Raw genomic sequence first — 12963 nt, forward strand, 5'->3', positions numbered from 1 at the left:
AGAATAGAAATGAAATTATTTTATTTTACCTATTCCGTGAACTAACCCAAATTAAAAACAATTAATTTCAATCGAAGCATGACATTAATATAAGATAAATGAACAGAGTAAGAATAAATAGATTAAGTGGCGTCCGCCTTCCATAACCCAAACCTAACCAATCATCACCAGCCCATTAACATCCCCACTGCTGGGGCACGGGTCTTCCCACGGATGGATAGGGAGATCGGGCCTTAAATCACCACGCGGGCCCAGTGCGGATTGGTGGTTATTAACGACTGCTAATGTAGCCGGGACCAACGGCTTAACGTGCCTTCCGAAGCACGGAGGAGCTCGAGATGAAAACTTTTTTTTTTGGTCACCCATCCTATGACCGGCCTTTGCGAAAGTTGCTTAACTTCAACAATCGCAGACCGAGCGCGTTTACCGCTGCGCCACCGAGCTCCTCATTTATATTTATTTATTTATTAGTCAATAAGGGATGTTAACGTAATATTAATGTTGCATTCAATCTACATCATTCACTCAGCTAAAATAGTGGAGCTCTTCACTATTAAATTATACAGCAGTGTTGCCATAATTTTTAGACACAATTGCAAAAAAGCGTTTCAGCCTGGTTTTCAGCCCTCGGCGCGGCGCGTTTTGTTGTTTTAAAAAATATAAAAATGACAAAAGTACAGTATGTATAATTTCAGCCCCGGTCAGCATCTCTAACATAGCCATTGGTGTTTAGCGGTTATTCCATTTACCTTTACCTTTTTACATTTACATTTACCTTTTTTTGCGCAGGACCGATCGTCGTGGAGATCCTTGGGGGAGGCCTATGCCCAACAGTGGGCGTCGTACGGCTGATGATGATGATGATGATGACATTTACCTTTACATCGGGCTCAAAGACCAAGATCGGGCTAGATGCGTCAAGGTCACGGGTGGTTTCCATGGTTACTCCCAACCAAGTCGCTCGAGATCGCGGTTACCTTGGTTACGCCCCGCCGATTTGCTATTAGACTACCTGAACGGACCTTGACGCATCTAGCCCGATGGACAGGTAGGTGTAATAATCGCTTATAGCTGTGGTGTGTGGCCTGAGAATAATAACTAAAGTGTGTGGCCTAGCCGACAGCCATAAAACAAGAAAAAAATATTTTGTAGCCAACATGAACACAACAACATGACGATGATTGAATGAACACAACATGATTTATTATCATTGTCAACATTGTCAGTCAACCCAACTTGTCAAGTTGTCAAATCAAGTCAACCAAACCGACTTGCATGCAGTGTTGCCAACTTTATTTTCACCAGCCCACCAAATGCGGCCGTGCAAACCACCAGAAACCACTAAAACTGAGCGGTCTCTCGAACCACCAGAATTTCACTAGATAAAATACATACATACATACATAAACTCACGCCTACTTCCCACCGGGGTAAGCAGAGACTATAGAATCACTAGGGGTACGTATCATAATATATAATTTCAAAATACATATGGTTGGAATATATAAAGTTAAAATACCGAAAATCAAAATATATAATGCATCAAAATGTATAAAGTAATTTTGCATAAGTTCTAAATTTCTAAGTTTGAATGCCATAATGGTCGAAACATATAACAAACACAATGCATAATAATGGTTCCTAAGGCTACGTTTTATAACATTACTTAGCATAATGTTTGTTAAGCCTAAAGATATTTACCCTGTTCTTGTGTAGCATAGTGGTTTTTGGCATATTGGCTTTACCTTTTTTTTATTATAAATAATTTTAATTTTTTTTTTTTTTCTATGGAGCTCCGCGTTACGGGCACCCCGACACTGTAGATATAGGTTACGAAGGCTGTATGGCAGGGGGCGAGCAAAGCGAGCCCCCTGCCATATAGCCGAGTGGGTTAGGTTACTTGTGACCATCGAGGCCCGAAGGGCCGAGAGGCGGCGGTGAAGATTTTAGTTTAAGTATTTTATATACTTTGAACTTATACATTGTAAACTTATGCATTATGATATTTATATATAACGTAAGTTATGCATATTGATGATTATTTCTTCTGACTATTATACTTTTTGATTTTATATATTTTGAACTTATACATTGTAAACTTATAGATTTTAAATTTATGCATTATGATACGTACCCAATCACTAGACAACCCAAAGCCGAATCAGTGCAATCAGATCGTGGGATGTTTTTCCCCCTCTTTAGCGCCGCGTCGTAGGTAAAGACGTGCTAGAGACAGGGTAAATTATTCAATTATTATTAATAATGATTCCTTAATAATATACCATATAATTTGCACTTAGCAACTGGATCACCAGTGCTTTCGACTATTTGCAACCAATCCCTTAAAACTGGGTCACGTAACCAACAATCACGAAACTTTTGGGTGTACTGTGGCTTAGGCATCTTGATCTTACTCAATCTGAAACTTATTGTATGTATTATGTACTAATAAATAAACTATATTGGTTCTTTCGCTCAAGTAACTCATAAACCATATTCGGTTGTGTTAGTGGTTAAATTCGTCACTTACCGCTAACTGGAAGGACTCTAATCCACTAAAAAATCCACTAGCCACTAAAACTAATATTTTTTCGCCGAACCACATGTCTAAACCACCAGATCTAGTGGAAAATCCACTAAGTTGGCAACACTGCTTGCATGCAACCAACCGCCAACCAAAAGTTGACAGTTTGCGCCCGTTGCGGATTTCGATATAATAATTTGTTTATTTATCAATTCATTTTCCGAAAGGCCATTATTTTTCCTGTAAGAAACTATTCGTGTACAAGTACGAGCAATCGCTGCCATTATTTTAACTGCCTACAATTGGAATAGTAGCGGTTTCAAATGACTTATACATATTGCGGTTATCAAAACGAGAACTTATAATTTTTGTACAAACAGATGTGTTGGCAAGCAGCGAAAAATTGAATTATAGTAAACCCATGTTAAGATTTTCATGTAGGTGAGTAAAGCGTGTTACTATTATTAAGTGTTAACGGTGAGAATAAGTGGTGTGTGTCGGAATTATCAAGCATCCTCTTGCAGGTTATTTTACTTTTGCTATGGAAGCAACAGTTAGCTGCGACGACGGCTCTTGCAATCGTTATCGCCTATTTTATCTGCAGCTTCGACAGAGCCGTTAAACACCCTTTATTCGCGTTAAATGGATTAATTTATTTTTAATTTGCTAATGCTTTCTTACACATTTCAGTCATTAATTCATAATTGAAACAAGGACCTTTCAGTTACATTGCAATCCTTTAGTTGGAAATAATTGAATTGAGTTCTTTTTGTAATATACATAAAGTGTTGAGTACAATAATTATTGCCTGAATACATTGGTTTACCCGATATTGCTTGTAAATTGTTGCAGGATCTGTTTTAATCATTACATCAACTGCTAACCCTATCGTAAGTTGACATTGTAGTTTTGTGAATTAATTGTAATACATTGCCATATAAATGGCTGTTTACCAGTACTTACCTATAATATTTGTCTGTGTTTCCAACTTCTTGTTTACTTTCTGAAATATTTTCAATTGTTTTATACTTTATATTGGTGAGATAGCCTAATGGCACATCAAATGACCACATGATATGTGATCATTTTATAGAACCTGTGTCTAGTTGTCACTTAAATTGTACAGAATAGAGTTATGCAACACACAGTACACGTGCAACAGGGTGCTAGGGTGCCATTATTGTAGTAGATATATTTCTATGATAGTCAAAGTTACATATTTTATTAACTGCACCAAATGCTATGTGTAATACACAAATATAATAATTCGTGCCGCGCGCCGCCGGTTGCTGTGCCGCAAGGGCAGTAAGGCAATAGAACATGTTGAGTTGTTCAAAATTTGAGCTCAAAATGATGGTGCATAGTATTAATAACTGGTCTAGAATTTGCAATTCATATAGAAAAAAAAATGTAGATAGTTTCAGCAGCAGCATTAATGTGCAGAGTAAATGTTTTTTATTCTGAAAGCTGTTTATGTCAAACAAACAGTATACACATGAAATGTATGTAGCGATGTTAGATAGATAAAAATATTGTCGGATTAATTTGTTATTTTTTCTTGTAGTTATATCTACCTGGTACTCGTGTATACCTGAGAGTAAGCATAATATATTAATCCTTTACAATTTTCTGACATACTAGTTTGCTCACCTGCTATCGTGTTTATTAAAACATTAAATTAAATAATTTAAATTATAGGTGTTCCTACTGTCCGACTGCCTCTTCCCCTTCCCGTAACAAGTGTAACATTCCGGGAGTGTGTCGTTGGAGGGCGCGGGTACACAGTCGGCGAGAACTGAGCCGTGTGTATGTGCAGCGCGCGGGCGCGGGCGGCGAGCGCGGCGTGAGCGGCGGCGGCATGTGGCGCGGCGCGCGCTGGCGGCAGGCGGCGGCGCTGGCGGCGGCCGCGCTGCTGCTGTGGGGCTGGAGCCGCGCCGGCGCCGGGCGCGACGCGGGCGCGCGCGGCGCCGTGCCGGGCCGCGACCTGCCGCTCATCTTCATCGGCGGCGTGCCGCGCTCCGGCACCACGCTCATGCGCGCCATGCTGGACGCGCACCCCGACGTGCGCTGCGGCCAGGAGACCCGCGTCGTGCCGCGCATTCTGCAGATGCGCCAGCATTGGACTCGTTCCCAGAAGGAGAGCGTGCGCCTCGAGCAAGCGGGCGTATCTAAAACCGTTTTGGACAATGCGATCGCCGCCTTCTGTTTGGAGGTTATAGTGAGACACGGCGAGCCAGCGAATCGTCTCTGCAATAAAGACCCCCTGGTACTCAAGATGGGCACCTATGTGCTCGAATTGTTCCCTAATGCCAAATTTCTATTTATGGTGCGCGACGGTCGCGCTACCGTCCACTCCATCATTACACGAAAGGTGAGTTTTTTCTCACGTATAGGATCATGCCTGTGGACGATAATAAAAGCATTCTTCCCTTTCTTTACCATCACGCAAATAAATAATCGATAGGATGGATACCTTCAGCGTTTTAACTAATTTACCTAATGCCTATTCTACTTTTTAGGAGCTCATTGACATCATTCATTATCCTTTTCATTTACAGTGTTTTGTTTTATCTGCTTAACATTAAGGTGATTGTAGGAAGGTGATGGTGTCGGTCGGTGTGTGCAGGTGACGATCACGGGGTTCGACCTGACGAGCTACCGGCAATGCCTGGGCAAATGGAACCACGCGGCGGAGCTGATGTACCAGCAGTGCAAGGCGCTGGGCCCGGAGCGCTGCCTGCTGGTGCGCTACGAGGCGCTGGTGCTGGCGCCGGCCGCCACCATGCGCCGCGTGCTCGCCTTCCTCGACGTGCCGTGGAACGACGCCGTGCTACACCACGAGCGCTACATCAACCAGCCCAACGGCGTGGCGCTCTCCAAGTCAGCTATCCCATTCATAATATTTACTTAGAGTAGATTAGAGCGCCTGCAATTAGCAACGCCAACCATCATTTATACAGTTATATAGGTACGGCGGATATCTTACGTGTATTGTGTATTGAGAATTTATGTGTATTGTGCAACTGCACTGAGACGTGGAGCCTATTTTTTTGTATTTTAACTGACTTGAAAAAGAGGGAGGTTATGAATTTCATCCGTATGTATGTAATATTGTTGAAATTGCACAATATTCGTGTTAGGTGGGTTTCTTAATACATGTGGCGAACACAGATTGGGACGCTTTTTGACTGGACTTTCTCTTACTCTAACCATCCTTCGAGTGTAAGCGAGTCGCGGGTAAACCATTTTGGTTCGGAATCCTAAAAATAAAGACATAATGCTGATATTTAGGAATTTTGCCTTTCTACTATACTAATAGTGGCATATAAACATATCTAAACAATCAGCGATTGTTTTGCCATCTAAATATAGTTTTTTCATCCTCGTAATAAGAACGTATTTCTTCAGCAGGTAAATATGCAAATGCAAATAAACTTCATTTCCAAAATAATAATTTAATTTCTTTGATTCACATAAATTCTGATAGTGTGTTTATGAAAACTAACATTCGTTTTATTAAAATATGCTTTAAAGTTATGTATACAGCCCATAATTTTGAGTTGATAAGATGTAAAATTTCCTGTTAGTGATTTTTTAATGGTTTTCTGTTCCATATTTTTGCGACATAAAATTCCACTTTATATCAACTCAGAATCATGGGCTGAATCATTCCCCTTATTATTCGTTACGATGTCACTAACACCCTGTATTATACGAATTCATTTTTATAGACATTAAAATAATGGGGATAGTAGATAAGATAGGTAGATAAAAACATTTTTTGGTCTACAGACACACATTCATACAAATACGTAGAAGGTTAGATGTAGATATTGGTGTTCGAATCCCGGTTCGGGCTGTAAGCCACTGAATTCGACTTTATTTGAATTCATGTTTAGATCATGGATAATTGATATCATTTGGATTCCAGGATTTGTGCCCGGTGGCAACAGGATCGCTCCCATTACATGGGACTTGACATGGAAGATCGAGCAGTGGGCGTATTTGCTATGCACCTCTGCCTACCTATGATCTTGTATTATAATTGTTATGCTAAATCAAAATAGTTTTAAGTACAGTGAGTGGAGCACGCCCTCATATTTTAATTGCTTTATACATCAGCATTTGGTCATCCATTATTGTAATTTAACAAACAATGTTTCGATAAAGGCAATTCGCTGGATTACCGCGTCATGTATTTTGCTCGACGTTCATGTGAGCACTCCATTGTTCACATTTAATGTTGACAAAAACAGACACCTAAGAAAGCTTCAAGCGATATTTAACAAAGTACCAAGGTAAATGTTAAAATCAGGGAATGTCTCTGAAATGACGTGAAGCGTGTACCGTTCGACCCTTTTAACTTATGTGAGTTTAAAGTAAATAATAAGATATGTGTGTGTGTCCGCAGCGTGGAGCGCTCCTCGGACCAGGTGGTGCGGCCGGTGAACCTGGACGCGCTGGACAAGTGGGTGGGGCAGCTGCCCAGCGATGTCCGGGCCGACATGGCGGAGCTGGCGCCCATGCTGTCGGTGCTGGGCTACGACCCGTGGGCCAACCCGCCCGACTACCGCACGCTGCTGGAGCCGCCGGCGCGCGCCGCGCCGCCCGCCGCCCCCGCCGCGCCCGCCGCCGCCGCCGCCGCCGCCTCCAGGCACTCGCCATAACCTCATAATATACGTTTCGTTTCAACATTTAACTATGTCGCCGTTTTTGTTTTATTTCCTTCTACATCGACTATTATCTCTCCTGAACTCTGAAGTGCAATCAGCAACTCAATCGACTTTAACGCCTCTATATGACTACGCTACTAAACTAGGCCGATGTAGCGACCACCTGAATAAGTATTCCTAATTTGACAAGATTATATTTATGGAAATAGGTAACAAATGTTATTGCTGATGAGCAATAATAATAATAGGGTCCACTTACGTACTCCATCTTGTGTTTTTGCTGTACACGATCTGGTCCAAGAAGCGCGAGTACCCTCTCTCAAAGCAGACGCTGCAGGCGTCCCCTGTCGGCCGGCGCCGCCGCGGCCGCGGGCCCCCGGGCCACGCTCCGGCCGCGGCCGCGCGAGCTCACACAGCTGCGCGCTAGGTGGCGCTCACTGCATACCTGACCAATAATAATATTTATAGCTAACGTCACAATTAAGTTCTTGACGTGACTCGGTTGTGTCACTGAATTTGGTGTGCGCGATGTCTGACTGCTGAGGTCTTGTTGAGGAGATTGTTGCGAGAATGAATTTTCTCTACATACCTTTTCTCTTTCTCCAAGTTTCGTAGGACAACGAATTTTGACTTTGAATAATGCCGATTCTAGCGGACAAAACATTTTTTTAAGCACTTACCTACTACACTACCCTGTTCATCGGGCCCGATGCCTCAACGTATCGGGATTCGTTGCTGGGCTGGCCTGCTGTCCTTGACTCATCAGACCCAGTCTATTCCTTTCTCTAAGGGCCCAGTGATGTGCCGTTCCCGGGAATGTTTCCAATGTGGGAATGTTCCCTTTGTGCAAACTCTTTAATATTTAGGACACTGGCTGCTTTTTCATATTGTTCTTTTTTGTATTCGGTCTTATCAAGGTTCGGCAATAAAGCTTTTTTTTACATTGTTTTGCGCCTTTTTACTGCCGGGAACATTCCTAAAGTGGAAATAGTCCCGGGAACGGCACATCACTGATCGGGCCCGCCCGATGGATTGGGTAGTGTAAAGCCATTAAATATATCGAGGTGACAGGACATTCACTTCATCATCACAGATTCTGGTGTGGTTTGCGCCCCACGTCACGGGTGCAGCGCGTTAAGTGTCAGGCAGGCCAGTGGTGTAAACACAATGCAAGCGAGCCTGCAGCGGCAGCTGCACGTCGTACCCGAGGCCATCGTGCCGTCTCCCTCGCGCCCGTTATTGTTCTAGTGCGAGTGGTGAGAGAGCGGTGCGCATCCACCGAGTACTACAACGGTACGCGGAGCCCCGCGGAGGCCGACCCGACAGCGAGCGCTTTCTGCCGCTGTCTGTGTGCGTGTAGTATGCCACCGGTAGTCGTGAGGAGAGGTCGCGTCGGTCGCTAATCGGATACTTTCGCACGTGTTACTCGACTTGCGTATCAACTCTCGAAAGATGTCGATGGCCCGCGGCGGAGTCGTCGCTTCGCTAAACGCCGGACTCGGATCGAGTTCGCTCGTTAATTAACAAAAGTGGAGTGCAGTGCGGTGACGATGAAGTCGCAGACTCAGTGCGCTGGATGAGCGTGGCGTCATGTTGAGCACGACGATCGCGGTGTGGTGCCTGTGGTGGGCGGGCGCGGGCGGCGTGCGGCCGGCGCCGCTGGGCGTGCCGCGCTGCTGCGGCGCGGGGCAGGCGCTGGAGCCGGGCGCGCTGCGCGGCGTGCTGGCGCGCGGCGCCGCGGCGGCCGCGTGCCGCGCGCAGGCCGCGCCGCGCGCCTGGGCGCCGCGCGTGTACGCGCCCGCGCGCGGCGCCTACCTGGAGCGCGGCCGCCTGCCCGCGCACTGGCGGCTGCTGGACGGCGCCCTGCCGGCCTGCGACGAGCTGCGCGTCCTGCCCGAGCACTCGGCCCCGTACGCCTTGCTCGCCAACAACGGCACCCTGCTGCTGCCCGGGCCGACTCCGGCGGCTTTGCCCCCGGACCGTTACTGCGGCGACGCGGCGGCCGCGCTCGTGTGCGCCGAAGACGCGCGTTCCGCCGCCGTGTCGAAGTGTTGCGCCGAGGGACGTATATTTGACGGCGCCGGTTGCGTGGCGAACGAGGACGCCGCTCGCGCCGCTCTCGAGGAGCTGACCGCTCTCGCTAACGCGTCGGGTATCGGCGTGGGGCGCGGCTGGCCGGCGTGTGCCGCCGGGCCGCGCTGGGCCGAGGCGGGCGCGCTGGCGGGCGCGCGGCTGCGGGCCGACGGCACGCTGGAGCTGGCGGCGGGTGCGCTGGCGCCGGGCACGTGGTGCGCCGACGCGGCGCAGGGCGCGGCCGGCACCCGCGTGCTGGCTTGCGAGGCGGACGCGCGCGCCGCCCGGCCGCGGCGGCCGCTGCGGCACACGCTGTACGGCGCGGGGCTGGCGGTGGGCGCCGCGTTCCTGGCCGCCACGCTGGCCGCGGGCTTCGCGCTCCCGGCGGCGCACCACGCGCTGCACTGGCGCTGCCAGACGCACTACGTGGCGGCGCTGATGCTCGGCGACGCGCTGCTGGCCGCCACGCAGCTCGCCGGCGAGGCGGTCCCGCCGACTCTGTGCCGAGCGCTCGGTCAGTACCTATAACCTATAATTACGATCTGTTTCACTATTTTCGTGTGGTTCTCGACGAATTCACAACTGAACCCTTATTTCCATATGCGGCGCAGCGGTCTGCATGCATTTCCTCTTCCTGTCGGCGTTCTTCTGGCTAAATACGATGTGCTTCAACATCTGGTGGACTTTCCGGTGAGTAGATAGGCATAGGAGCGGGCTCGTGCGAAGTGCAGCGGGTCGGCGTCGATGGGGAAGGCGCCCCGCTGGCCGGGTGCGGTGGCAGTGGTAACTCGGTGCGTTGTGTGCGCAGGGACTTCCGGCCGACGAGCCTGGAGCGCGGGCAGGAGGCGTGGCGGCTGCGGGTGTACATGCTGTACGCGTGGGGCGGGCCGCTGCTGGTGGCGGGCGCGGGCGCGGTGCTGGACGCACTGCCGCCGCGGCCGGGGCTGCTGCGGCCGCGGTTCGCGGAGGAGCGCTGCTGGTTCGCCGGCGACGTGGAGATCCTCGTGTACTTCTTCGGGCCGGTGGGCGTGCTGCTGCTCGTCAACCTGGCGCTGTTCGTGTCCACCACGCGCCAACTGACCTGCGGCCTGTGGCGCCGCGACGAGGTCAAGTCCACTTCCGAGCGGTCAGTCAAGCTTGTTTTTTTTTTAATCAATAATGTACTACCATGTAGGATATAAATTAATAACTATAATAAAAACCTAACTACCTATTTATTAGGGCAATTACTCGGATTCATTGCTTGTTATTTAGGTGCCTACATGTATATGTTGTGCCTATTTAACCACCACTTTAAAATAGGTACCCTGTCCGTGTCCTCTCGCCCGGGTGTGTGTGAGTAGGTATGTATTGACCCACAGGCAGCTCTTGTACAAGGTCTGACAATATGCTGTGTGTTAGGTACTACGTCCTACCTACATAGTGTGGTGTGAATCTGTGGCCAACAACTGCGGCCTGTGCACCTTTCGGGGGCCTTAAAGGTCAAATAATTCCTAGGTAATTAACTTAGTAGATAGGACATTCTCCATTTTAAAGTAGTCCATGTTTCTGCTACAGTAGTTTTAAGCAGATGAGATGTTCGTTATGTAAAAATATGATTCAAAGTGTAATACCTACTGAATAAAGATAGGTAGACACCTATTTATTAATTTAAATTTCACAAATATTGCTGGACTCCCTCGCACACACCCCACAAATAAGCATACTACCTACCTATCTACTTAAAAATGTCTATTGAGATAAAAGTACATACGAGTCTGGTGCATTATGATAGGCAGGTAACTGCCTACCTAGCTAACTTAACCTACATAATATCTATCCGACATGCGTTGTCAAGAATTTAATTTTCAACAAAACATTTTGAAATGACCTATTTTGTAGGTACGTACATTAGTCGTAATTGCAGCGACAAATACGATAATAACGACGACAAGTGTATAAAACCGGTTCCCATTAGTTAGTGACCTTCATTAGAATATTGGGCTGACGATGCAGCGCGCGGCGGCGGCGTACCGGGCTCGACCAGCCGACACGACCAGCCGATTACTACGTTAGAAAGCTGGGTCTACATTTCTGGACGTCTGTAGGTACTCATCGTAGATATCCCCCGACGTCGGGGTACCTAGTTAGGTATACGAATAAGTCAAAAATCCATTTCATTCCTACCTACTAAGCGTATGCATTTTCTTCACTGAGGTATCACCTACCCGGAGAATTTAAAGACCACCATTTAGCTCCAATGAGATTACGAGAGATATGTCAAGGTTCGAAGAGTTGAAGGGCGTGTGTTGTTGCAGCGCGGCGCTGGGGCGAGTGTGCGCCAAGCTGGTGGTGGTGATGGGCGTGACGTGGGGCGCCGACGTGGTGTCGTGGGCGGCGGGCGGGCCGCACTACGTGTGGTACGCGACGGACCTGCTGAACGCGCTGCAGGGGCTGCTGATCTTCCTGGTGGTGGGCTGCCAGCCGCACGCGTGGGCGGCGCTGCGCGGCGCGGCGCGCGCCTGCTGCCGGCGCGCGCCGCCGCGGGCCGCGTCCTCCTCGCACCTGCCGTCCGTGGGCGAGTCGCTCACGCACACCACGCCCGCGCCGCCCGCGCCGCCCGCGCCGCCCGCCTCGCAAGCCGGCAAGATCCCCATGGAGACCGTGTGCTGAGAGCGCCGCCGGCCGCGGACTCCGACTTAGCTTTAAAACGTACGTCACTTTGTACTCGATATTTATTCGACAGTATTATTTTTGTATTGTTATCGACGATTACAGTATCGGTGTTGTGTCGTATGAGGCGGTCCCCGCCGCCGTAGACTGTAGCTCAGCGCTTTGTATATGTGTATGTAAGTTGTGTGTACGAGCGGAGCGGCGCCGCCGCCCGTGATGACGAGTCTTGCCCTGATCGATTGTTGACCACAAATAAACACTGATGAAATCTATTTATGTATTTTCATTGTCGAGTAGTGTCGAGTAGACGTGGGGCCTACATGCAAGATGATGCAAAGCCGAGCACTAGCTTGTGGACACACCAGTACCCACCCACTACAGGGCAGCCATGGTTGCTTTATAATTGTATGTGTGCTTGCGTTACGTACGCCGGTCTACTATTTGTGTCACACGGACCTACCTACCTATTTGTGTCGGAAATGTCGGATCTAAATATAATGTAGTATCTACAAATCATATAGGTATAAAAAAGCCACTATAGAAAAGCTTGTCTATTTGTATGTAACAAACGACGATAATATGACCGTAATCTAGTACAAGCGTGGTAAGTAACTGCCTAATGTTTATTATCCTTAGGAAAAAGACATACAATACTTACCTAGTTAGACTGCTACTGTACACAGGCGTTGCGCTATCGGCAGGGACGTAAACAAATTGTGCGGCTAGTGAACGGGCGACGACGTGCACAGTTTTACGACTTGGATACTATACTACGTCAGCCGTTGGAGTTAAAGATTAAAGCTTTCAGATGAAGCTTTTATCGTAAAACACATGTAAAGCCGCCCGATCGGCGGCTGGCCGTGAGTGACGTCACCCGCGCGTGCGCCGCAGCGCCGCCGTTCGCCTCCTGCTGGATGCCGCCGATTGCCGCCTCTCTGTATTTGTATTTATAAGTATAATTTTCTTCGATAAAATATTCTACTCTATTCCGGCTAGTGCAACTTTGAGTGCTAGACGAATCATTTGGCACTTACGCACCTA

General features: G+C 48.0%; 2 protein-coding genes across 2 annotated transcripts; both read left to right on the forward strand.

The window, feature by feature from the left end:
* Nucleotides 1-2659: 2659 nt before the first annotated feature.
* On the forward strand, nucleotides 2660-7353 carry LOC126367614 (protein-tyrosine sulfotransferase). The gene is made up of 6 exons (XM_050011229.1): nucleotides 2660-2965; nucleotides 3377-3414; nucleotides 4341-4895; nucleotides 5151-5404; nucleotides 6936-7151; nucleotides 7344-7353. The coding sequence occupies exons 3-6, from the start codon at nucleotides 4383-4385 to the stop codon at nucleotides 7351-7353; spliced, it is 993 nt and encodes a 330-aa protein (XP_049867186.1). The 5' UTR covers nucleotides 2660-2965; nucleotides 3377-3414; nucleotides 4341-4382.
* Nucleotides 7354-8787: 1434 nt separating this feature from the next.
* Nucleotides 8788-12194, forward strand: LOC126367615 (probable G-protein coupled receptor Mth-like 1). The gene is made up of 4 exons (XM_050011230.1): nucleotides 8788-9784; nucleotides 9882-9960; nucleotides 10079-10396; nucleotides 11568-12194. The coding sequence occupies exons 1-4, from the start codon at nucleotides 8788-8790 to the stop codon at nucleotides 11920-11922; spliced, it is 1749 nt and encodes a 582-aa protein (XP_049867187.1). The 3' UTR covers nucleotides 11923-12194.
* The last annotated feature ends 769 nt before the right edge of the window (nucleotides 12195-12963 follow it).

The sequence above is a fragment of the Pectinophora gossypiella genome, chromosome 6, assembly GCF_024362695.1.
Source record: "Pectinophora gossypiella chromosome 6, ilPecGoss1.1, whole genome shotgun sequence".
Taxonomy (NCBI): Eukaryota; Metazoa; Arthropoda; class Insecta; order Lepidoptera; family Gelechiidae; genus Pectinophora; species Pectinophora gossypiella.

What these genes read in the sequence shown, in the direction of transcription:
- LOC126367614 (XM_050011229.1), top strand. Translation starts at nt 4,383, where the DNA reads ATGTGGCGCGGCGCGCGCTGGCGGCAGGCGGCGGCGCTGGCGGCGGCC. An exon ending in ACTCCATCATTACACGAAAG is followed by an intron (nt 4,896 to 5,150) that starts GTGAGTTTTTTC and finishes CGGTGTGTGCAG; the next exon opens with GTGACGATCACGGGGTTCGA. An exon ending in AACGGCGTGGCGCTCTCCAA is followed by an intron (nt 5,405 to 6,935) that starts GTCAGCTATCCC and finishes GTGTGTCCGCAG; the next exon opens with CGTGGAGCGCTCCTCGGACC.
- LOC126367615 (XM_050011230.1), top strand. Translation starts at nt 8,788, where the DNA reads ATGTTGAGCACGACGATCGCGGTGTGGTGCCTGTGGTGGGCGGGCGCG. An exon ending in AACATCTGGTGGACTTTCCG is followed by an intron (nt 9,961 to 10,078) that starts GTGAGTAGATAG and finishes TTGTGTGCGCAG; the next exon opens with GGACTTCCGGCCGACGAGCC. An exon ending in GTCAAGTCCACTTCCGAGCG is followed by an intron (nt 10,397 to 11,567) that starts GTCAGTCAAGCT and finishes GTGTTGTTGCAG; the next exon opens with CGCGGCGCTGGGGCGAGTGT.